Here is a 24,453-nt window from a genome sequence, read left to right as displayed (position 1 = left end):
GTTGATGGACTCCATCTTCCCTTGTGTGGGGACCCACCTGATCTGTCTTTACTTGCCTGGCTAGCCGAGCTGTCATCTCGCCGACTTCTCAATCGCGTACATCACGCCATGTATGCCGAGGAACAAGAATACATTCTCCAAGCAGATTATGTAACAAATCACGGCAATGGCGGGTATGTGGATGAAAACATCAACAGAATCATGAGTACCAGTCTAAATGTTTCACTTGAATTGGATGCGCAGTCAAGCAATTGGTATGATTTGATACCTCAAGTCATCAAGCCGAGTTTGATACCAACTGGCATTTCCATTCAAGAAACCATGCTGGTCCTCCGTTATTACTCTGCGAAGGACATTATATTCCGTCCTTTCCTTTTATTTGCGTGCAGCCTCCCTCCAACCATCCAGCCTCCGCAGGCCTTGCTCGAAATTTCGCAAACGGCAGCGTATAGCTGTCAACAGTATATTCGTGTTGCTGCAATGAGATTGAGCGAACCCTCTGCTTCAACAGAGATTGTCATTCACTCGTGAGTATCAATATGGTTCTTTTGTCTTGTGGAATTTTGGGGCACAGCTAAGTAATTCTAGATTTTTGCTTCGGCTGTGATTGCGACCACTGCAGCATTGAATCCGTGGCTGGCTGAATCTGTGCCAGATATCGATGCTCTCCAGGAACTTGCCATCTCTGCAGTACAACGCTGGGCGTTTCCGGATTCCTGTATCAAGGCCATGGTACTAATGCTTGAAGCAATTAGGAATAGGACGAAGATGCTCCGATTAAATATTGGATGAGTACTAGAATTATTTCAATATGATATTTGATGATTCTTAATTTACAAAACATTCAAGTCACAGAACAGAGGCATCCCCGGGATCAATCTTCCTTCATATATCATCCGAGTCCGAGTCTCTCTGTCTGCTAGTAGAACGCCCGACCCGAATTATAACTTATAAATACTGATTATACGAGATCCACGTATCATCTATTCTATAAGTCCTCACGCCGCGCTTCGCGCGGCACTGCCAGTGAAGCAGCGAGCATTTGAACCTGGGAGAGGTATGTCCTCGGCACGCGAGGGCTTGGCTAGATGTGTCCACATCCTCTCAGATAGGTATGTTCACATACTTAAGTACAGGACTCAGTCCGAGTCATTAGCATCTACAGGTGACTAATGACCGACACTTCTTTCAATGTTGTATATAAGTACCTACGGAGTTACCTACTGGGCTACCTGGAGGGAATTTCTACCTGTTAAATAGTTAGATATAGGCAACTGGCAGCCCTTCAGATATCTAAGGTGAGAGATATCTACATAAAATAGAAGTAAGAGATAGCTAAATAAAGCGGGATATATTCACATGCATGTTTAGATGCAATAAACAAAAATACTATACATGTAGTCTATTGGTAAATCTATGGTCTCTGATTATTCTGCCAGACGGCGAGGAAGCTCAAAAAACCACTGTAACCCAAGTAGAAAAACCTTGGAAGAGGTCTATCTACTACATCAAGATCTCACCCGGAACGTGCGCTAAATGGAATGACTCGGAAAATCATCGGCAGTGGTCCACCGCGTATGCCGTTCCCTATGAATCCGAGTCCGAGTCTACTTCGCCCTGTCGTATGACTCGCGATCGTGGCTTGACATGATAACTACAGGCTACAGCTAGTATGGACGGCCAGCGGCCCGCCATGACCCCACACATTCCCCGGATTCTCGGAAGTGGACCAATGAAGTGACATCATGCTACTATGGCGGGCCGCTCTCCGGTGCCCAGATTTCTGGAGTTGGAGCGATGTTCGGAGGTCAGAATGTGGGAACTTGAAGGCTGAAGCCCTGGAGTATGGGGTAAACAATGAGTCTACCCCGTGAGTACATGCCTACCAAAAAGTATATATAGTAACGAGCATTTCTCAGGTTCAACTGGTACCTATGGATACTCAAATCCAATATTGGTACGACTCAAGACTGCTCAGGTCTCAATTGAACAACCTTAAAGGACGATCTTCCTCTTGACTCCGATGAAAAATATAAGTCCGTCTACATCATGTCAAATCTCGCATCTGAGGAGACAAACAATGAGTCTCAAGACCAACCCGTGAACGTCCCATTTGACTATACCGTTCCTCATGTCTCTATTCTAAAGGCAACTTATCTATGGAAGGCCAGTTTCTGTGTTGCTGGCCTACGTCTATTTTGTGAGTCGCCATATGTGAGACCAGCATTGGATCTCACATGGTCTGGATATCTTGATGCCCTTTAATCGAGCATTGGAAAGTTGAAGTTCTAACTTTCACTTTGAATCCTCACAGCATCCGCAAATGGTTATGATGGGTCATTACTTAACGGACTACAGTCGCTAGACACTTGGCAGGAATTCATGAAACGACCGACAGGAGCATGGTTGGGATTTATCAATGCAATTTACTGGATAGGAACCTTCTTTGGTGCTCTTATTGCCGCGTGGACATCGAACCGATTCGGTCGAAAAGGTGGGAATATTCGTCGGCATTTTCCTCGTCTCTGTCGGTAGTGCATTACAAGCCGCCGCACCGAATGATAACGTATTCATTGTGGCTCGATTGATTGTTGGTACAAGTAGCAGCTTTTTAAACAACGCGGCTCCATTGCTATTGAATGAAACTTCGTATCCGACTCACAGACCCGTGGCCAACGCTCTATTCATGTGTGGCTACTATCTTGGAGCCTTAATCGCCGCATGGGTCACTTTTGGTACCAGAGTGATGGATTCTTCTTGGTCATGGCGCATTACTTCATTCACACAGATCATATGCCCGGCAGTCGCCCTTCCTGCTCTACTGATGGTTCCAGGGTGTCCTCGTTGGCTTGTGTCTGTGAATCGTATATTAGATGCTCGGGCGGCATTGGCCAATTTATACGCTTCCGGTGATATTGATTCACCCGTCGTTCATCATCAAATAATATAAATCCAGCATACGCTTGCTCTCAAAGAGGAAAATGCTAAAACCTCTGGATATGCCGAAATGATCTCCACTCCCGGGAACCGTCACAGGCTTTTTATTACGGTCTCGGTGGGCTTCTATGCCCAATGGGTCGACAATGTTGTTGTATCATACTACCTCTCACTAGTTCTAAAGGGAATCGGCATTACGAAAACCAGGGACCGACTGCTTATCTCTGGCTGCCTTCAAATCTGGAACTTGATCTTTGCAACAGTGGGCGCGTCATTGGTAGAAAGGGTAGGTCGTCGCACATTGTTCTTGCTCTCTGGTGCAGCCATGCTTGTGAGCTACATCACAATTGCTGGTCTTTCAGGAGGGTTTTATGAGACGAACCATCAAGCTGTGGTGACGTCTGTCGTACCATTCCTCTTCATATATTTTGCTGGTGATGACATTGCTTTGTACGTTCTCACCCTTAAAAATGAACGATGCGATGACAGCATCTTACTGAGATCATGAATACAGAACACCGCTCCTTACAGCTTATCCATGCAAAGTTTGGCTGTTTCGACTATGTTCCCGAGGCCTTACTGTTGCGTGGATCTCTGTGGTTTTTGGAAATATGTTCAATACCTTCGTCAACCCTATTGCGCTCGACTCAATTGGGTGAAAATACTATTTTGTCTTCGTGGCCGTTTTGATTGCCTACGAGATCACAGTTTACTTCAGTTATCCTGAAACACGTGGTCATACACTGGAGGATATGGCAATGATCTTCGATGAGGATATTGCTCGTGATGACAATGCTGGGGAAGGGATTGATAAGATCGGTCGTGCGGAGCAAGTTGAACGTGTTTGAGAGATTCAACGGGATGAAAGTGTGTGTAGTCACTTTCGAGTTGAATCGTTCAGTGCGGGGCTTCGTTATATCATCGTCCCGACTTCCTATGACATTCCAGCACACTGTTCATACTGCCCAGATGAATGTGAATTCTGATCACATTCCCTATCTCTTTTTTTATTTAGCGCCAAATCCTACACTCGCACTAGTGCATTGACGCCTTCTCGCAACCACTCATAGTCTTACGTGTGTGCACCTTGAGTTTATGCTCTCCTTAGCCAGTAAGCTATCGATGGCGTGAATTTAGCCTATATGTTGCTAGTCCTACACTATGTGGCCCCAAATGAGTGATAGTTGTGTGATTGATTTGTGACCAGAGAGGGGAAGGGAAGGCGTACTGAATTGAGAAGCCTTTTAATGCGCCCAGTCCCAGCATGGGGCAGTCGAGGAATATGGAACTCGCAACAAAACGTAGGCTGGATTCATAGAAATTGAGGCGCTTTGACGCGATCCCAACAATGGCCGATTTGTCTCCGTCTGCAATTGATCTCAAGCCTGTTGCTCCGAGTGCACCGGCCATCATGACCCAGGGGAAAGATGAAGAGCAGAATGTGGACACTCTGAAGGATGCAGCAAAAGCAGTGAAGGATGAGCAGGAGATGATTCTTCGGGATGCGATACGCAAGTATCCTCAAGCCATATTTTGGTCTGCTTGGTTTTCGGCAGCGCTTATCATGGAGGGGTTTGACCACTCCTTCATCTCAGGCTTCATTTCATTACCGGCCTTCCAAAAGCGCTACGGTGCTGAAGTATCTCCTGGTAAATACGAGATCCCTGCAGAGATGCAATCTGGAATTTCAAACGGGACACAAGCCGGCGAGATCATCGGATTGCTTATTTGTGGTCTATTTGCTGACTGGTTTGGGTCGAGGTGGATCATGATTGCCTGTCTTCTATTGATGATTTGCTTCATCTTCTTGCAGTTCTTTGCTACAAATATTGATATGTATCTTGGCGCTGAGATTCTTCTGGGTGCACCTTGGGGTGCATTCCAAAGCTTGACCAACGCCTATGCTGTGGAAGTCTGTCCCAGTACTCTGAGACCTTACCTCACCATGCGTGTTTCGATGTTTTGGAGTATAGGTTAATTGGTCGGAACTGGAGTCCTACGAGGGTTCCTCAAAATGACTACATCCGCCGCGTATAAGATACCCTTTGCGCTGCAATGGGTCTTCCCTATTCCCCTGGCTATTGGGATCTATTTCGCCCCTGAGTCCCCATGGTGGTATATCCGCAAAGGTAGACGTGGAGATGCCGAAAAGTCGCTTCGGAAACTTCGATTGAAGAAGTATATCAATGAGGAGGAGATTTCCGAAACCCTTGCCATAATTTAATATACGCACCAAGTCGAGATTGAGATGAAACAATCGAGTGCTTACTGGGATCTCTTCAAGGGGGTCAACCTTCGACGCACCGAAATTTGTGTCTGGACCCACTCTGTCCAGGTATGGTGTGCAGCACTCGTCGCTTATATAGTATTTTTCCTCGAGGAGGCTGGCCTTCCCGATACAGCATCTTTTGACTTTGGGATGGGCCAGTATGCACTTGCTATCGTTGGCGTCTTTGTTGCATTCTATTTCGTTCCACGAGTTGGCCGACGAACCCTTCTCTTGTATGGGACACTCTTCATGGTTTTTACGACTTTTGTGATCGGATTTTCGGGGATCCTTGGCACTGTCAGTCATCCTCCGCTTGCCTATGCTATTGGAAGTATTCTTCTCGTTCAATACTTTGTCTACTTCATCTCGATCGGACCCGTGGTCTATACTATTGTGGCGGAGATACCATCCAACATCCTCCGCTCTAAGACGATCGTGATTTCTCGAGCTACATACAACACAATCGCGCTTATCAAGGGAAAGATTTTGCCTCACATGATCACAACTTCTTCTTGGAATTGGGGGGGGGGGGGCTAAAGCTGGTTTCTTCTGGGGAGCATTCATGTTAATCATCCTCATTTGGGCTTACTTTCGCCTGCCTGAGACGAAGGATAGAGCCTTTGTGGAGATTGATATTTTGTTCAAGAATAATGTGGCAGCATGCGATTTCCACAAGACCAAAGTGGACCTTGCGAGCGAGACCATTATAAAATCCGAGTCTTGATAGTGGGCATCTGCATATGGAATATGATAACGAATCTTTATCAGTAACTAAATTAGGTGGCTTATGTACCATTATTCAGATAGTAGTAATTGATAAAGTAATTTCAGCTGATATTCCGGACTATGTCTGGTTAAACATTACTAGATGAACACATGTGCACTCTGTACATGTGTGACCTCGGTAGTTAGTTGTTGAGCAACTGAGGCCAACAACCTCCCCAATTGGAAACCGTCAGTTTGTGGAGAGCACCCTGGAGCGAAAAGCTTACTCGGCTTTGCTACCCCTTGCTTATAAGTAATTTGCGCCCAAAGTTGGCATTCAAAGCTCCCAAACCTCCAGATTTCGGTACTGTGCAACTAGCGGTGCCATCTGTCGGAAACCGATGGCCCCATCCCCCACTACTGGGCCTGTTTTCCCATCATCGTCCACCCATTCAAACAAGGGCAAGTCATTGATAGAGAATCGGATTTTTTGGTCATCCTTGATGACCTCAATACGATAAAAGGCACCTCGCGCATCCTCAACCGGTGGCAGTGGGTCCGCGCCCTGAGCCACGAGGTGGAATCCTGGGCTTTTACGCAGGTTGCATGTATGAAAGGCGCGCTCGTTCTCCCATCGGCGTCGGAAGTACGAGATGTGCAGTGTACGGATATCACTGGAATGATACTGGGGGTACGCGCCGTCGCGGTGAGCAAGGGATGGTGAGAAGATGGATGAATCTCCAGATTCAGGGGCTGCCGGCGCCGCTCCGAAGAAGAGCATAGCCAGGCCAGGCTCAAAAATGGGTGAAAATTCCCATTTGATTCGGATCTTGGAGGGAAATTTCTCCGGGCACCAGAAAGTAAAATGATCGTTCAAATCACCAGCAGAAGACAGCTCAATTGAATTCTTGTCGTCAGTTGTCACGGACTTGACTTTGACTGGCCCCTCTGGAATCCAATCTGCGACATCGCTTTCGGATTCGAGTGTGTTTTTATAAAGTAACTTGGGTTCCGTCATTTCTTTTTAGCAGGGTTGGCTTCGTATGGCTCTATATTGCAGAGATTGAAAACGAGGGATAATACCTAGTGCAGGAAAAATATCAACCACTCTTTTCAAGCGATCTGTCTGAGTTCAGATAAAATCGGGGCCACAATGCGGGGATACTCCGAAGGAGTAGTAGTTTGGTGACCCAGGTGGCGCCCGGGCGCTTGTGGGAATACGCTAGGAAGTCCGATGCAGGCACAAACGATTCCTTATGTGCACTCTATCAAGTCTACAGAATAGTCTCATATGGTATGTATTCTCATTTTGTAAGATTAAAACGTCGCTCAGGTTAGGCTTCATCATTGAAATAACTAGACTCAGGTTTCGAATGTGTTTTCAAGCCCACCCCTCCTTAACGTGGCCATTTCTTATGATTCCACTCATTACTAAAGAATGGAGAGGAAATTACTAAGAGTTGCCAGAGCGAGTGAATATTGACCTGGAGCCCAAGTCTAGCGCGTCAGTTGTCTGGGGAAAAGGACAAGCCTCATAATTGACATGTCCATTTCTTCTCCAGATTATCTGGCTTTAAGCGGACGAATGGATCAGATCTAACTTTTTAGACCAGAAATCATGTCTTCTTCAAGGTATTTGTTTATACTAGCGAGAGAACAAACGTGGTGATGGCTTCAATAGCAATCCGAGCAATCCTATCACCGTCTCCTGAATCGGGGTCAAAAGAACAAACGGTGAGGGATTTTGGGTTGCTTTTCTTGGGCACCAGGGACATGCACTGAATCAATTCTGACTCAAACAAGCTTCCTGATGAAGGGAAATCATTAACCTTTCCAAGGGAGTCGTCCAGCACGTCCAAGTCAAGATGAACTAAAGAGGCCCCATAGGACTTTGCGTCGAGCTCCTTGCTCAGCTCAGTCACAAAGTCGACCTTTTTTCCCGGTTCACCCCAGATAGAACTCATTCCAGCATCAATGACACGCTGTCGCTGCACTTCGCTTTGATCACGGAGTCCACAATACAGGAAATTAACATCATATTTCAGCGGCTTGAATCCAGGCACCGTTTTTGTGTGAGCGTGCCAACTCTCACCGCGGAGCATGGAGAGTCCCATCGCATCGAAATATCCGTTCTCGTTCACATCAGGGGAATCAAGGTCATCATGACCATCGAAGTAGATGAATTTCAAGTCGTCAATACCTAGGCCGCAGGCAACAGCTGCACTGGCCATGCAATTGCCGGACAGGATAAGCGGGAAAGTATACTGCTCAACGGCTCTCGTGACGGCCGTGGATAAACGGAGGAGGAGTACAAAACTTCGGCCAATCTCATCCTCAAATTCATCCACTGGGTCAAGTTCCACGACGTTAATAGTGACTCCGAGGTTTTCAAGTGTTTTCATAATTCCAAGGTCTCGAATGCGGTTAGGACCATTTCCCACACGATGATCACGAATCCCAACATGATAGGGCGAGAAGATGATCGTAATACCGTCCGCGAGCATTTTAACACTGACGAGAGTCGAATAGGAGAAACGTTGACAGAAGAGCGGATAGACTGCAAAAGAAAATCGTTTGAATTTTAACTTCAGCTGCTAGTCATAGCACTTTTGAATGTTTTCTTCGTGAGCTCAAAGGTATCATACTACGTACTAGCATGACGTATCCGCTTGGGCATACGGGGTTTGAAATTAGGTACAGTCCAGCAAATTTCAAACCCCGGGCACCTCCAGAGGACTGGAAATAAGAATAAGATGACAAATACAGCTTGACCCATACATCGGAATGTCATATTCTTGAAGCTTTGCTGCTTGGCATACCTCTAGCACTATGAATATAGTCAGAGTCAGTACCGAGATCATAGATCGGTGCCAGTGCATGTGGGGCTTCGAACAGAAATTTCTATGCAGAGATACGAATCGAAAGACATGGAAAGTTATGAAAACTTTGACAATTGGAGTTAAAATGACAGTCTGATAAAATCTAAAATTACAGCTGCAGACTCAAACCAGTTGGATGGTTATGAACTGATGTTTCAAACTGTTCTGCATTGAACCCGCCAACAAGAGGACGGATTTTCCAACCATTTGGCCGGATTCCCTCCCTCAATCGACAAACCTCTCATGCCATAGATGACGACTCCAGAAATTCACGACGAATAAGCCACTCTTCCACTATTCCAGCATACGCACGTGGCTCGTAAACACCTGTCATCTCTCTCCATCTCCAGCCTGCTAAACGGTGCGGATTCAAGCCTAGGTCGCGTAAGAGCATGTCATTGTACTATATCATCTATTAGCAGTGTTCAAGAGGCAGGTTCTCGGTCATCAAACATACATGAATGGCATCCACCTCTAATCCAGTACCAGTAAGTGATCCAAGAACGACATCCTCAGAAATTGACGCGTCCATGGATGACTTCGACAATTCTTTCAAATGGAGGGATCCTGGCGGCGATGGCACTGTTAGTTGATCTGTCTCAATATCGAATCCTCCGGTGAGGAATGCTGCCACCCATAATGCTTGCAACTCGGCAACGACTGAGATCGTAGAAGAAAGTATCACTCCCACGGTGGCGAATGATCTATCTCCACTGGCAACCAGTTCTGGGGCTACCATCCTTGGGAATAGACGATATGGAATGTATTCACCACTTTCTCCGGCCTCCGGCTTTCCTTCTCTATTGGAACACATCCGCTTGATGTGAGTCTTTCCCTGATACCACTCTCCAGTCCCGAGTCAATATCCTGCCAATATCGGCATTTCAGTTCTACTGCTGGCTCACAGAGAACATGGGCCGGGCTTTGAGGTTTCTCTCCGTCTGCTTCAGGCGAATCCTCAACAATAAAACTTGAAAGTCCAAGACTTAGCCGAAGGCTTGCCGGTTGGAACTGTATTGGAACAATAGGCTTGTACCCGGTGGGATACACGATAAGATCGATATTTTCTAACTTCTCTCCGTTCGACATCAAGACTGAGTGGCCTGTTTCATCGGTAGATTCTGATTGATTTTGTGTATCCGCAATGGCCTGGATTGCTGATCGGTAGATCGTGACATTAGGTGATTTGATTACCTCCCACAGGTCCGGTTGATTAGCAATGCCGATACTTGCACCACATGAGATGACACTATCAGGATAGATCGTTAGCAAGAATTTCATAAATATTCAGAGCTGGGTTCAAATGCCTTTTGCTTGGTCGAAGCTTCTTCATTTTGAGATCTGTGTCATATTTCGCGATATTTTCGAGGCTCCGATCGACTGAATTCCAGAACCAACGAACAAAGCGCCTTCCAAAACGGGTTCCATGAAAGATCCCAGCTAGCCACGACCCTTCTGTGGATGAGTACCATGAACGTGCCGAAAAAGACTTGGGCTGCTCATAGGAGCACGGACTCAAGTGGTGGAAAAACCTGGTACTGGCTGTCTTGTCACTGGCGACGACCTGTCCATTAGGTAGAGTTGATGTCGGCGGAACCATCCACGCTGGTCCAACCTCAGTATCCCTAATTATCCAATGCACATTCACAGGGTCCTTGGGGGTGAATTTAAGTGCAAGGCTGGATCATTTCGATGTAGTGTCGCGAATAAATTAACCAAATCAAAAGCAGACTTTGCTCCACCATAAACGACCACAGATTTTGGAAGCCGCGAGGCTGGTTGGTTCGAGCTTTCATTGATTGGATGTGGAAATGGATTTGAAAATGGATCATATCCCAGGTTATTTGAAGACCACTCTCCGATTTCTTTGGCATGAATGACCGAGGCTGTAGTCGATTCGGAAAGTTGAGAAGTTTCAACGTTCGGGAGACTTGGAATCGATGTCAACCCTGTTGCCAGGATCAATTTGTCGCAGATAATTGTGACGTATCTGCTTTCGCAGTCGATTTCTATGACATCAACACGGAGGGACCATTCCTTGCTTTGAAGACGGCGGATGCTGACAACCTGGAGATATCACGAGCAGAAGGAGTCAATTGAGAGTTTGAAAGAGGATAAAATAGCACAAACCTTGAGATCCAGCTTGATCCGATAATCTAGCCCCTGTTTTCCTGCCCATTTAGATAGGTAGGCACTGATTTTCCATCCTGGAATGAAGGATGAGTCCCTTGTCTTATCCTCGTCCGGGAAAGCCTGAGCCAGCGACATATCACTGAACTCGTAAAGACCATATGAGTTTTGACTGAGGAGATTTGGATAGAGTCAGTCCTTTGACCATGTCCCTCCAATGCTTGATCCAGCCTCAATGATAAGCATGTGGCATCCCGGGGCATTCACGGTGTAGTCGGCGCTGAAAAAGCATGGTGGAATATTCATGTCCGAATCGTAGTCAATGCTTTCATATCGTTTCTCACCGTTCATTCCGGAGACCTGGAGGTATGTCTCAGCGGCTATCAAGCCATAAAGACCTGCTTTAGGGAAAAGGGTCCAGGTTAGCAAGGTTATGTTGATCCAGGCTCTAGAGGCGCTCACCTGCTCCCACAACCACGACTCTCTCCATGACAGCGATTAGAGGTCTTTCTGAAGTGATGAAGGAATATGTAAAAAGAAAGACTGATGGAAAAGTTTGAAATATTGAAATATGTAGTGGGTTTTTTGCCACATCCCTATTCTGGGACAAACGGAGTGTGAAAGGAAATGACCGTGATATCTTAATATTGTTCCCACCAGAAAAATCAACCAGTCACCCGTAGATCAAAAGTTTCACAACATAGGATTTAAGAGTTCGGGATGACAAATTATGAGGCCTGGAATAGTCTAATTGAGATCAAATGAGCTTGCAACTTGGCTGAAAGGTTCAAAAGAATTGCATTTGTTTTACTTGACATGGCAGTTGATTTCTACTCAGTGCTTGATGATAATGATGATATCGATGATATTCTATTGAATGTGTTGGGCCACTCAAAAAGTAAAGACACGTAGGAAGTATTCAAAGTGTGGGTTAATTGTCCATGTATATAAAATACGTCCTATTGCTAAATAAGGTGATTCAATTGCTCTATGTACATGATGGAGTAGTGTTCAATGGATTTGGCCCATAACGTGATTCCCGGTCGCCCGAGCGACACATTAAAAAAAAGCACTTCTGTAGCAATCTATGTTTTTAATCATTCACCATGCCACCAATTCGCTCTCAAAGGTCTCAAAAATTAATACAGCAGGAGGTTGCTCTCTTATTAGCTATCAAAGCTATAAAAGACGGCCAATATCCCTCTGCTGCTGCTGCGCGTGCTTTTAGTGTGCCGGTCTCAACTTTGAAGCACCGAATCAAAGGACGACAATTTTGGGATGATTCTCGCCCCTCTGGCCATAGATTTACTATCTTAGAAGAGAAATCTATGGAAAAATGGCTACTTTCAATTGATTCTCGAGAAACAGCTCTTACACATACTATGTTACGAGATATGGCCAATTTATTGCTCCGATCGCGTGAATTATCACCTCATGGCACCCCTCCGAAAGTTGGCAAAAGTTGGAGTACAGAATTTGTCAAAAGACACCAATCTCTTTCTACTTGTCTTTCTCGTAAATACAATTATGAAAGAGCCCTTTCCGAAGATCCTACAGTGATCCTACCTTGGTTTAAGCTTGTTGAAAACACTATCAAAAAATATGGTATCATTTCTGATGATATCTATAATTTTGATGAGTCTGGTTTTGCAATGGGAATCAATTCTACTCAAAGAATTTTTACTTCTGCTAAATATCATGGAAAAAGAGGTGTTCTACAGCCTGGTTATCAAGAATGGGTTACTGTGATTGAATGTATTGGGTCTAATGGTGTTGCGCTTCCCCCATATATCATTTTTAAGGGAAAGGTCTTTTTGGAACACTGATTTCAAAAGCCACTACTTTGGGGTATGAATAAGAGTCCTAATGGATGGACAAGTGATAAGATTGGTATTGATTGGCTACAAAAGCACTTTTTACCTTATCTTCCTATACGGAAAGGGAAATATGTGTTGCTGATTCTGGATGGACACTCATCACATTTGACACCTGAGTTTGATAAAATCTGTAAAGAGAATAATATTATTTCTCTTTGTATGCCTGCTTATGTATCTCATTTATTATAGCCTCTTGATGTTGGATGTTTTGCAGTCCTAAAAAGGGTATATGGAGCACTTGTTATGGAAGAGATATGTCTTGGTGTTAAGTCTATTAACAAAGATGATTTCCTTGAACTCTACCCTATTGCCCAAGAAGCCGCTTTTAAAGCTCAGACTATACAGAATAGCTTTAAAGGTACTGGTCTAGTACCTTTAGATGCTAATTATGTACTAGATAAGCTTAATATTCAGCTTGAATCACTTCCATCTCCTAAGCCACTTGAGCCACGCCCAACATCTTCTAGAAGCACTAGTGATCAAGATACACTTTGGAGTCTCACAAAACTATAAAAATCTAATTCTAAGATCAAGAAAGGACTTGAAATTTCATCAGAGACTATGACTTCGCCATTGAAACGAGCTATTGATCGATCACATGATATGGCTATTCGGCTAGCTCATGAGCTTATCTTTATCCAAGATCGTTGCGCCAAGTTAGAGACTGCCAATAAGAAGCAGGTGAAAAAGAGGGCTACTAGTAGAAAGCAGATCTCGCATGAAGGCAGTCTGCGAAGTTTGGAAGAGATTGAATGTAATGTGGTGGAAAGAAAAGATGGTGGAGGGCAATGTATATCTACAACGGAGGGTGCTACGGAGCCACTGGTAGAGCCTACATTACCCCCTGTACCTTCCATACGGCGCCAGGTCACTTGTTCTGGTTGTGGAACTAAAGGAAATACCTATTCTGGATGTCCTACTAAAGTTATTTAATTATTAATTATGTTTTGGTGTTGAAATTTGAAATTGAAAAAGTAGGAAATTTGGAGTTCTTAGACCAGCGCTCGAGCGGCCGGGAATCACGTTAACGTGATTCCCGGTTACCCGAGCGTCCCGGTTACTTGAACGATGCTCCAAGAACTTCAAATTTCCTACTTTTTCAATCTCAAATTTCAACACCAAAACACAATTAAATAATTAAATAAGTTTAGTAGGACATTTAGAATAGGTATGTCCTTTAGTTCCACAACCAGAACAAGTGACCTGGCGCCGTATGATAGACACAGGGGGTAATGGAGGCTCTACCAGTGGCTCCGTAGCACCCTCCGTTGTAGATATATATTGCCTTCCACCATCTTTTTCTTCCACCACATTACACTCAATCTCTTTCAAACTTCGCAGACTGCCTTCATGCGAGATCTGCTTTTTACTAGCAGTCCTCTTGTTCACCTGCTTCTTATTGGCTGTCTCTAACTTGGCGCAACGATCTTGGATAAAGATGAGCTCATGAGCTAGTCGAATAGTCATATCATGCGACCGGTCAATAGCTCTTTTAAGCGGCGAGGTCATAGTCTCTGATGAAGGTTCAAGTCCTTTCTTGATCCTAGAATTCGTTTTTTGCAGTTTCGAGAGGCTCCAAAGTGTATCGAGATCACTAGTACTGCTAGAAGATCCTGGTCGTGGCTCAGGTGGTTGAGATGATGAAAATGATTCAAGCTGAATATTAAGCTTATCTAGTACATGATTAGCATCTAAAGGTACTAGACCAGCACCTCTAAAGCTATTCTGTATAGTCTGAGCTTTAAAAGCAGCTTCTCGGGCAATAGGATAGAGTTGAATAAAGTCATCTTTATCAATAGAATTAATACCAAGACGCATCTCTTCCATAACAAGCCCTCCATACACCTTTTTCAAGACTGCAAAACACCCAACATCAAGAGGCTGTAATAAGTGAGATACATAAGCAGGCATACAAAGAGAGATAACATTATTCTCTTTACAAATTTTATCAAATTCAGGTGTCAAGTGTGATGAGTGTCCATCTAGAATTAGCAACACATATTTCCCTTTCCGTATAGGAAGATAAGGTAAAAAATGCTTTTGTAGCCAATCAACACCAATCTCATCACTTGTCCATCCATTAGGACTTTTGTTCACACCCCAAAGTGGTGGCTTTTGAAACCAGCGCTCCAAAAAGACCTTTCCTTTGAAAATGATATATGGTGGAAGCACAACACCATTAGCACCGATACACTCAATAGCAGTGACCCATTCTCGATTCCCAGGTTGTAAGACACCTCTTTTGCCATGATATTCCGCAGAAGTGATAATTCTTTGAGTTGAATTGATTCCCATAGCAAATCCAGACTCGTCAAAGTTGTAGATATCATCAGATGTGATACCATATTTTTTGATAGTATTTTCAACAAGTTTAAACCAGGATAGAATGACTTCAGGATCCTCGAAAAGAGCTCTCTCATAATTATACTTACGAGAGAGACAAGAGGAAAGGGACTGGTGTCTTTTGACAAATTCTGTGGTCCAATTCTTGCCAACTTTCGGAGGGGGGTCAGAAGGTGTCAATCCACGCGATCGGAGTAGTAAGTTGGCCATATCTCTCAACATAGCATGTGTGAGAGCTGCTCCTCGAGAATCCATAGAGAGTAGCCATTTTTCCATAGACTTCTCTTCTAAAAGAGTAAATTTATGGCGAGGATGGCGAATTTCATCCCAAAATTCTCGCCCATTGATCCGGTGCTTCAAGGTTGAGACTGGGACGCTAAAAGCGCGTGCTGCAGCAGCAGCCGAGGGATATTGACCATCCTTTATAGCTTTAATAGCTAATAATAGGGGTCCCTCTTGCTGTACTAATTTTTGAGATCTTTGAGAGCGAATTGGTGGCATGATTAATGTTTAAAAAACTTAGGTTGCTACAGATGTGATTTTGTTTGATGTGTCGCTCGGGTTACCGGGACGCTCGGGTAACCGGGAATCACGTTAGTGGGCTTTGAAAAAATATTATGTAATAAATTGAGGGGCCTACGGCGGCCGATACCCAGTGGCCCCCGGACAAAATTAAATCTCAAATTTTAAAACTGGCAGAACTTAAACTACTGTAATATCTCTGTATAGGGACTAACATTAAATATCTCACTTGGGTAGGGTTAGTAGCCCAATATGTTTTAGTTACCTAGGTAAAATACCTAACCTGAAGATGAGTTGGAGTCTAAGGTTCGAGATGTGAGAATTGTTTATAATATTTTATAGAGGGGAAGAAGTGTATGTAGAACTTGAAGATGGTATAGAGGAATAAGGAAAGAGAAGGCTACTAGGTACGTATTAATTAATATTTAATACTACTAGGGGCTTACTACCTAGCTTCCAGGTTACTAGTTACCTAGTTCACTACCTAGTTCGCTACCTGGCTCACTACCTGGTTCACTACCTGGTTTACTACCTAGCTCACTAGTCAGTTAGTATAGGCCCTACTAGCCCTAGAGGTTACCTAATGTAGTGGGGTACCCTGTCCCCTACTACACGTACCGTACGGGTATGATATTTCGGTATTGTTCATTCCTTACGTTATGTTATGTTGTGTTATTGTACGTACAAGATTGGCGTTCGATACTAGAAGACAATACACACTCCTACACATCTCTGATCTGACCCCTACGGGTAGTCCGGACACATTGTCTTTGTTGGTTGGTGTTGTTCTTTCAGTCTAGCTGAATCGACCCGTGTATCTCGAATACACTGCCTCACGGTTCCCCTCTTTACTACTTAGTCTAATAGATAATATTCTAACTTCAAAGTGATAAGATTCTAGTTCTATCTAATCTTACTAAGTTTAAAGCCATCCACATCAACTTGAAACATTTAAAATTTCCCACATTTTAAAACTGATATCACCAACATTAAAACTAAACAGTATAAGTTCTCTTCAACGGTAGCATTTACTACATACAGGCACCTGGGCAGACATTACTTACCCGCATTAGGAAGGCAGTGTATCATAAACCTCAACGGGACGATACAAATACTGGATGATGTAAAGGGCGGTGAACTAGAATTGCCTAATTGAATTATGTCCAGGGGCCACTATCGGCCGCTGTAGGGGCCAGTGACAGACCTCCACTCCCCAGATTTGGGCATCCGATCAATGTAATCACGAAAAAAAGACCCCGGTCAGGATTTATAGTGGCCAAATCGGGTTTTCTCAGTCTGACTGTATTAGTTGACTTTGAGCTCCACATGCTCCTTTCTGCTACAATATAGGCATCGTCAACATCTCACTACACAAGGGATTGAGTCTACCTCCGATGTTTTCATCCTTTTCCACACATGAAAACCAGCAGGATGATGGAAAGGGATTTGCCTGTTCTCGCTGTGTGCGCCGCTTTAAACGTGCCGAGCATCTCCAGCGCCATTTTCGGACTCGTTAGTTACATCTACCACTTGAACAGGCTATGGAGGAGTGGCTGGCTGATTTTACCACAGACACGAAAGAAAGGCCCTTTACATGTCACTGTGGCTCATCATTCTCTCGGAAAGACCTTTTAAAACGCCATCGCATTATAGCCCATAGTGGCCCAGAAAGGGAAAGCCATGATATCGAGATCGCAGACAACCAGGTGCCGTGTCCGCAGCCCACAAGCCGGACATCTCAACCCCCCCAATAGTGCTCACTCCCCATCACAATGCGATGATTATCCAACACCTCATTTGACCCACAGTTTTCAAGATGAAATGATCGATACATCTGGTTTTACGGAATCCTTTGGTGATACAGGTAAACACATGGTCAAATCAATGGATTTTCATTATTGGGTCATCTCTGACGGCTAATAACTGTGCGCAGGAGCTTCTGGAGAGCTCTTTGATGACTCATTTTTACATCTTCAAGAGATTGCAACCTTTATGGACTCGGCTGGATTGCTCACAACGCATCTCAATTTTGATTCTGAGGAGATCAATCATTTATCAATAGAGCAGATTCCCGAATATCACCACAGATTGGACAGCGAGCCAGAGCTTGATCCTGATCACCAAATCGATGAACATCACTCTGGAACTCCTTTTCGATCTTGGCTCCCATCCGCTCCTTTGGGTGACTCTAGCACTGCAACCGTGAAAGACTTCCATTCACCACATCATCCCCGATCAACCAGTCCTTTTTTCAATATCTCCCAAGCGCGACATTCTCATATTGTATCTCTGCTTTCAAAATGCCAAGACAAAATTCCCACTTTCATTCTACCCTCTCGCCACGCATTAACTCGGTACCTTACTTCGTTTTGGGAAACATTTCATCCTCAAATGCCCTTTATTCACTTGCCCACAGCGAACTTCGCCGATTTTTCTCTCGAAGAGATTCTCGGCTATTCTTCTATGGGAGCACAATACAGATTTGAACATCGAGCGGCGGAAAGCTTGTTTTTTGCCGGTCAAGCATTGGTCCTGGAAAAAGTCACAAATATCAGAAACGAAGTCACCACTAACACCTCATACTTGCAAAAACCTGGAAATCCAAGCCTTCCCCCCAGCCAATGGTCTATCGATAGCCAAATTCCATTTTCGACCCCCATATCGGAGCATGGCCAGAGTTCTCCAAAAAAGGAATTGTTCCGTCAAAATACCCTAGTTGGGATCTTACGCGCATCACTAACATTAATGGCATATTCGGCCTGGGAATCATCTAGTCTAGTACAAGAGTCTATGAGACTACGAATTATAGTTATTGAATGCCTAGAAAAGCTCGGTATGCGAGAAGCCAGTATCCGCCCAACTTCTGGTACCTGGGTGGGCTGGGCAAGGGCCGAAAGTTGCCGCCGGGCGCAACTTGTTGCTTATTGTTTTGTGCACACATTAGGCCTCGCCTATAACCACCCACCTGCTATAATGGCAAGGAATATACTCCTCCTACTGCCCTGTGATTCAACAGAATGGGAATCTGCGACACAAGAAGAATGGGAATCCCGACATGCAACATCTATACCGCAGATGTCTTACAAAGAAGCTCTATCCTTGCTTTTGAGGAATCGATATAAGTCGCCTGAAAGGCCTGTTCTTACACCTCTAGGTAGCTACATGGTATTGCATGGGCTCATCCAGCATATCTATTTCCTGCGAGAGTTGTCGGAGCTCAAAGTCAGAGGTTCATCAGTGAATGGATATGAAGAGATTGAGTAAGTTTGGGGTTTCTACCTACGAATCGGGGTCACTGCGGACCAACCAAGCATAAAAATCCAAAAGAACCGCGCTACGAAATTAGACTTCAATTTGGCAAGCGACTCAAGAATCGACTCTTAACCCTCGAAATGAGACAGGACTCATATCCTTCACATCGAGCGCTCTTCTTGGAATAGCTTATATTCGTCTCCATCTTGATACTGGGCCTCATCGACAACTCGAAACACGCAACCCGGAATTGATTGCCCATTCACTCTGCAACTTACCCACGCTTCAACGCAGCCCTGTTTTGATTCCTCGCTTCTTTATGCCGTTCACGCTTTAAGCATTCCAGTCCGACTCGGAGTAGACTTCGTGGCTCGAAGCCAAGCTTTATTTTGGAGCATGAGACACGCGCTCGCTAGCTTCGAAAGTGCTGTTTTTCTGGCCAAGTGGCTAAACAGTATACGACAAATCGAGTCTTCCGAATCGCTGTCGGACAACGAACTTAGGATGATGCATTGGGTCCGACGGATTATTCACGAATACAGAACATCAGTAGACGTGGATGGATACCATACCTACTACGGCTCCTCGATCACAACGAGAGTTGATCAAATAAATCCTTCGCAGCTTGGCATTGAGACTCTACTGATATGGTCTTGGTTCTTCCGTCAAAACGTGCAGTGGCCATTCATCAACATTATGGGACACAGTCTTGAGATTTACGCCAAGATGGTACAAATTGACCTGAATGAACTTTGAATATATGTTTCCTTTAGGCACCTCTGGCTATGTATCCACCTTACCAACAAACATCTTCCCATCCCAGAATCCTGAATTGTAAACACGTTATTTCATACGCTTAGAAAATGTATTTTGTTACCAATTGGATATCATGCGTTCAGGAGATTCAACTCGTTTCGAAAATGCTAGTGCCCCTTGCCGCTTATCGGCCGACATAATAGATCAGCAGAGTGGAAAAATCTCCAAATTTCCGAATTGGGAAATATTGGAGAATTGCTCCACACGTACACGCAACTCTACCCATGCATGATAATCCGCGTTGAAAAAATTGAAATACGAATTCAGCGCTTATCGCCAGACTGTTATTACTGAGCCTTATGTAAAAATATGGTTCATCTTCTGGCAACTTTCTTGCCCTTTGTGCTTTGCCAAATCTTACATCCAGATGTCCCAAATCAAACCCCTTTGCTGAGGCTTTTCTCGGGTCTATTCTCTCGGCTTCTTTTGCCGAGCTTCGCAATGACCGTAGCATTGTTAGATTGCTCCAAAAAGCACATCATAGAGGCCCAGTAATGCTGGACCCAATAAGAGAGGGAAAAGACTGACAGACACGACATTTTGGGACCCAGGAACGCTAGGTGATGCGTAGAAGCGGGAAAGTATTGAAGTTCGGGCGCTAGTTTCAATTTTGGAATACCAATCGGCGAAGTCTTGCAAACTATATGTGATCCAATACAAGGAATTTCAAAAATTTCCCTCGCGGTTCTATTATACCAATCTGGGTCCACGGATTGTTATAACTACACTAAGGGCCATCGAGGAACTTAGATCGGAAATTCCCTCCAGCCTCCCATAGTGGACCAACTAACTCCGCAACTTGAAGAAGATACAAGTCATTGTAACGTGAACTAACAAGACTCAACCCAATAGGTAGCCCGTTTTTACCAGCAAAACCAGGGATATTGATTGCGGGAACGCCCAACATGGTCCATATTGCACATACAAACTAAGCATTCCAGTGATTAGCCAGTCATATAAACGAGGCGAATTCAACTCACGGGATCGCCAGTATTTCCAAGGCCCTTGGGAGCTTCGTCCACAGCACTTGGTACAACAATCGCATCATATTCCTCGGAAATAGCGTCCCATATTGGCCGCAGTCGTGCAATGCCGTCATATACTGCCAGTTGTTTCGCACGATCTGGCGTTCTTTCAACGATTGCAACGAGACTAGGGTCCATTTTCGCCTTTGCGAGAAGATAGTCTGCCATTTTATTGTCAGTATAAGCCACTCAATTTCATCATGTTAGTTGTCTCACTCCCTAGAAATGCAGCACGGCTTTCGCTGGCGAGGATAGTGAGATGCCACTCCTTGACATTGTCGAATTCTGCTGGTAAGTTGAGGTTGGACACGATGGCTCCTGCCCGCATTGATAGCTCTTGGGCGGCTTTCCAAGCATTGCTAGTACCGGGCCCGACGAGCGACCATTCAGGAGTCTTGCAGAAAGCGAGCTTGGTCTTTCAATAGAAAAACGACCAGTAGGCAGAGGCCGATTGATCGTCAACTGAAAATTCTCGCAAGGAGTTTAAGATCTGCTACTGAACGAGCGAAGAACCCCAGGGTATCGTTTGAGACCGAGTACTGTGACAACCCTTCCAGTGAAATAGATCCCCAGGTTGGCTATAACGTTTGTCAGTATAAGATCCTGCCCAGATAATTTGTTCTAGTGACCCTCAGGAGTGAAGTACTTTAAATGCATAGATTCCATTAAATGACCCAGGCCGGATGGTACTCCCAACGGTTTGGGTACCCAGCGCAATAGGTACCTGGTAATCACCAACCGCTGCCCCAGATCCAGAGGATGACCCACCGGGGGTGCATTCTGGATTATGAGGGTTTTTCGTATCAGATATGGTACCATCATAGCTCGCCGCGAACTCAGTAGTTGTTGTCTTCCCTAGAAACAGAGCACCTGCAGCACGGAGGGTGATAATTGAAGCAGCATCCACCATAGTAGACCCTCGGCGGCCCTGGTAGATTGGGGAATTGTAGCTCGTTGGCATATCTTCTCAGTCACATCACATTGTTAGTTTCAGTGTTCAACGTTTGACAAATTATAAGTGGAACTGGGATGAATATACCCTTAGTCAAGATCACATCTTTTACACCAATCCCACGCCGTGCAGTGGTCCCCTTTTTTCCAGGTAAGAGTGCATCAAGCCTTTTGGCCTGAAGAATAACGTATTCTGGGTCCATATATTCCCATGCCTTAAGCCCTGGAGCTAAATAACTTGAATCAATTTCATTAAAGAGAAACTATGGAGTTATCGATCAACATACCTTCAAATCTAGCCTTTCAAACAGTTCTTTTCAGTTCGGGTAACGTTCGACTGCCATATGCAGCTAGCCCAAGCGAGACTGTCTATTAGTTATTATGCATTGACGGCATTATCAGGGGCGATAGAATCAGTTTACAATAGTATACCAGAAATTTCGAACAATTTTAATCAATACCAACAGAGTAGAAATTGTTGAATAACTAAGCTCTTGACCGATACCCGTGGACGCCATGGTGGGGTAAGGGTAAGCCCACTATCGAAACGACAACTAGACTCCAAAATCCCCAAAAAATCAAATTTGTCTCTGTAATTATCTTTCCATGCCTGTCTTTGCATAGCTCCAAGTACTCTTATGTTGGGAGAAATTGAGATAAACAAGTATGAGTCACTGGTTGATTAATTAGAATATCTTTTACCAGCCGATAGCCATGGAACTAAGGCGAATACGGGAATTTGGAGTCAATCAACAGATATGGACCTCATTCTAGTCAATATTTTTTTTTCTGTCGCATAAGAACTGTCTGTGATTTACGAGAAGAGATAAAATCTTGAAGAACACAGTCTCTGAGTACCTTCAAGCTAATTTTCATAAACATCACGGAACAACATCCCATCAACAACTCCCAGCTTATCTTCATACAATGTCACCCGCCACCACTGGAAATAGTACTCCCAACTACACGGGAAAGTTTCGTTATGTCTCCAAAGACGCGAAATTGGAAGTCAATCCCAACCTGTATCATCTCCCACCAATGTCAGCTTTCAGTGACGTGCTGAATCTGCCCCTTACCGACCTTCGTCCATCCCTCCAGAACGGAGATGCATCGCCCTACAAACTGGACATCCATGGATTCACAGCTCGTCATATCCCTTCAAAGCTTCATGCTTCCCCGTACACTCGCGAAAGCTGGAATGATGCCGATCTCATCAGAGACGTCTATGCGCCTGAGGTGGAAGAATTGGTCAAAAGAGTGACCGGCTGCAAGACTGCCCTCGTTGAAGCCGCCGTTCTCAGAAATAACACGAGCTCGGAACTTGACTGTGCCCACTCAAAGGAGAAGTCAGGTGCCGACTATGTTGGTGATGACCCCGGTCCCCGTCCCCGAATGATTGGGTTTTCAGACGCAGGTGGCGCTTCACCGGCCCCAAAAGTGCATCTCGATTTTTCACCCATCGGCGCACGAACACACATTCGTCAATATCACCGTGATCTGTCACTTGCTGCTAAAGATGTAATTGAGGCTGAGAATAGTTTGCTCAAGTCTGGTGTCAAGTGGGAAGCGCTTAGAGACCACTATATCGGGGTTAAACCGGATGGTGGTATTCCTCGGTTTGCTATATTTTCCATCTGGCGGCCTCTCAAAACGGTGCGCCGCGATCCCATAGCCGTGGCATCATGTGCGACCTATCCTACATCTGATTACGTTCCTGTGGATCTTGTCCAACCTAGCGGTCGCCTCATTCCCAGTGACCTCTATCAGATCATTGATCCATCCCACCCCGAGATTGATTACACCAAACAAACTGGAGACGTTGAAAAATACACTCATTTATCGGGAAGTTATCTTTCTTATGCTCCTAGCGAGAAAGGAAGCCATGAATGGCACTTTATATCTAATCAAGAGCCCAAAGACGTTTTGTTCATTCAGCTCTTCGATAACCACATGGAAGCAAAGAACCCTTCAATCCAAAGCGATGGCACTCAAGCAAATATCCCTGTTAGTGGAGTGATCCACAGCGCCTTTGAACTTGAGGGCCAGGACGGTTACGCCGAGGCCCGTGAGAGCTTGGAAGTCAGGGTTGTCGCATTCTGGTAAATTTATACAACCCGAAATTCGCCATGAATTGCAAGTTTCCATTTTGTTGAAGAGGCTCTTATTGAAAGGACCCAGTGTAATCGCATCGATTGCTGAATATAACTAAGCCCTGAAGTCTGTTCGTTGTTCCTTAAATATCTTAGAACATTTGAAAAAATACATAAAGTATAGAAAAATACATTTTGGATATCAGTCCCATGGTTACTAGAGCTAGGACTTTGGGACTGAGATCCACCTGCCTAGGTACGTCTTTGACTACTACTAGTAGTAATGATAAGAGAATATTGAGAATCTGAGATTATTATGTCTCCGAGGGAGTGACAACATTTGAATCTTCAAGGTTAGAAGTGGACTAAAAATTAGTAAATTTACCTTGTTATTAGGTTTTCCAGAATATTCCAACATTCCAATACCGTCCGGACATCTGAAGCACTTGAGTATATCTAGGTATTAGACTGACGCGTCTTGCCACTCTGGTGCTCTTCGCAGTTGTCATCTTAGACTCGGAAGAAAAGACACACCCACCAACTTGAATTACACAACCATCCTCAAGTGCTAAAGCTCCATGCGAACAAAACTCGGAATTTTACACTCAATCTCACGAACTCTTCGAATCCGCACTTGTCATCAGCTCACCCCATTGA

At 44.6% G+C, this 24,453-nt stretch overlaps 11 protein-coding genes across 11 annotated transcripts; 6 read left to right on the top strand and 5 right to left on the bottom strand.

Moving 5' to 3' along the window:
• Nucleotides 1-108: 108 nt before the first annotated feature.
• N7483_004078 (fungal specific transcription factor domain-containing protein) lies at nucleotides 109-531 on the top strand (the record flags this gene model as incomplete). The annotated part of the gene is made up of 2 exons (XM_057087515.1): nucleotides 109-173; nucleotides 213-531. The coding sequence occupies 2 exons, from the start codon at nucleotides 109-111 to the stop codon at nucleotides 529-531; spliced, it is 384 nt and encodes a 127-aa protein (XP_056947344.1).
• Nucleotides 532-2,049: 1,518 nt separating this feature from the next.
• Nucleotides 2,050-2,265, top strand: N7483_004077 (sugar transporter (hexose transporter); the record flags this gene model as incomplete). Its single annotated transcript, XM_057087514.1, has 1 exon — nucleotides 2,050-2,265. One exon carries the CDS (start codon nucleotides 2,050-2,052, stop codon nucleotides 2,263-2,265), a length of 216 nt encoding a protein of 71 aa, XP_056947343.1.
• Nucleotides 2,266-3,007: 742 nt separating this feature from the next.
• N7483_004076 (sugar transporter (hexose transporter)) lies at nucleotides 3,008-3,445 on the top strand (the record flags this gene model as incomplete). Its single annotated transcript, XM_057087513.1, has 1 exon — nucleotides 3,008-3,445. One exon carries the CDS (start codon nucleotides 3,008-3,010, stop codon nucleotides 3,443-3,445), a length of 438 nt encoding a protein of 145 aa, XP_056947342.1.
• An 840-nt stretch (nucleotides 3,446-4,285) lies between these two features.
• Nucleotides 4,286-5,743, top strand: N7483_004075 (uncharacterized protein; the record flags this gene model as incomplete). The annotated part of the gene is made up of 3 exons (XM_057087512.1): nucleotides 4,286-4,859; nucleotides 4,932-5,066; nucleotides 5,175-5,743. The coding sequence occupies 3 exons, from the start codon at nucleotides 4,286-4,288 to the stop codon at nucleotides 5,741-5,743; spliced, it is 1,278 nt and encodes a 425-aa protein (XP_056947341.1).
• A 505-nt stretch (nucleotides 5,744-6,248) lies between these two features.
• Nucleotides 6,249-6,929, bottom strand: N7483_004074 (uncharacterized protein; the record flags this gene model as incomplete). Its single annotated transcript, XM_057087511.1, has 1 exon — nucleotides 6,249-6,929. The coding sequence occupies one exon, from the start codon at nucleotides 6,927-6,929 to the stop codon at nucleotides 6,249-6,251; it is 681 nt and encodes a 226-aa protein (XP_056947340.1).
• A 622-nt stretch (nucleotides 6,930-7,551) lies between these two features.
• On the bottom strand, nucleotides 7,552-8,415 carry N7483_004073 (arginase family protein; the record flags this gene model as incomplete). The annotated part of the gene is made up of 1 exon (XM_057087510.1): nucleotides 7,552-8,415. One exon carries the CDS (start codon nucleotides 8,413-8,415, stop codon nucleotides 7,552-7,554), a length of 864 nt encoding a protein of 287 aa, XP_056947339.1.
• Nucleotides 8,416-9,031: 616 nt separating this feature from the next.
• On the bottom strand, nucleotides 9,032-11,410 carry N7483_004072 (uncharacterized protein; the record flags this gene model as incomplete). The annotated part of the gene is made up of 8 exons (XM_057087509.1): nucleotides 9,032-9,193; nucleotides 9,248-9,625; nucleotides 9,685-10,039; nucleotides 10,098-10,469; nucleotides 10,523-10,857; nucleotides 10,921-11,092; nucleotides 11,126-11,318; nucleotides 11,383-11,410. The coding sequence occupies 8 exons, from the start codon at nucleotides 11,408-11,410 to the stop codon at nucleotides 9,032-9,034; spliced, it is 1,995 nt and encodes a 664-aa protein (XP_056947338.1).
• Nucleotides 11,411-17,483: 6,073 nt separating this feature from the next.
• On the top strand, nucleotides 17,484-19,251 carry N7483_004071 (uncharacterized protein; the record flags this gene model as incomplete). The annotated part of the gene is made up of 3 exons (XM_057087508.1): nucleotides 17,484-17,526; nucleotides 17,596-18,884; nucleotides 19,009-19,251. The coding sequence occupies 3 exons, from the start codon at nucleotides 17,484-17,486 to the stop codon at nucleotides 19,249-19,251; spliced, it is 1,575 nt and encodes a 524-aa protein (XP_056947337.1).
• Nucleotides 19,252-20,457: 1,206 nt separating this feature from the next.
• Nucleotides 20,458-21,083, bottom strand: N7483_004070 (uncharacterized protein; the record flags this gene model as incomplete). Its single annotated transcript, XM_057087507.1, has 3 exons — nucleotides 20,458-20,658; nucleotides 20,711-20,916; nucleotides 20,972-21,083. 3 exons carry the CDS (start codon nucleotides 21,081-21,083, stop codon nucleotides 20,458-20,460), a joined length of 519 nt encoding a protein of 172 aa, XP_056947336.1.
• A 293-nt stretch (nucleotides 21,084-21,376) lies between these two features.
• On the bottom strand, nucleotides 21,377-21,665 carry N7483_004069 (uncharacterized protein; the record flags this gene model as incomplete). Its single annotated transcript, XM_057087506.1, has 2 exons — nucleotides 21,377-21,400; nucleotides 21,480-21,665. 2 exons carry the CDS (start codon nucleotides 21,663-21,665, stop codon nucleotides 21,377-21,379), a joined length of 210 nt encoding a protein of 69 aa, XP_056947335.1.
• A 968-nt stretch (nucleotides 21,666-22,633) lies between these two features.
• N7483_004068 (uncharacterized protein) lies at nucleotides 22,634-23,809 on the top strand (the record flags this gene model as incomplete). Its single annotated transcript, XM_057087505.1, has 1 exon — nucleotides 22,634-23,809. The coding sequence occupies one exon, from the start codon at nucleotides 22,634-22,636 to the stop codon at nucleotides 23,807-23,809; it is 1,176 nt and encodes a 391-aa protein (XP_056947334.1).
• Nucleotides 23,810-24,453: the final 644 nt, after the last annotated feature.

Source organism: Penicillium malachiteum (genome assembly GCF_028827825.1).
Source record: "Penicillium malachiteum strain IBT 17515 chromosome Unknown utg000002l:1.0-8849297.0:1.0-8852440.0, whole genome shotgun sequence".
Taxonomy (NCBI): domain Eukaryota; kingdom Fungi; phylum Ascomycota; class Eurotiomycetes; order Eurotiales; family Aspergillaceae; genus Penicillium; species Penicillium malachiteum.
This window is presented reverse-complemented; position numbering and strand designations above follow the sequence as displayed.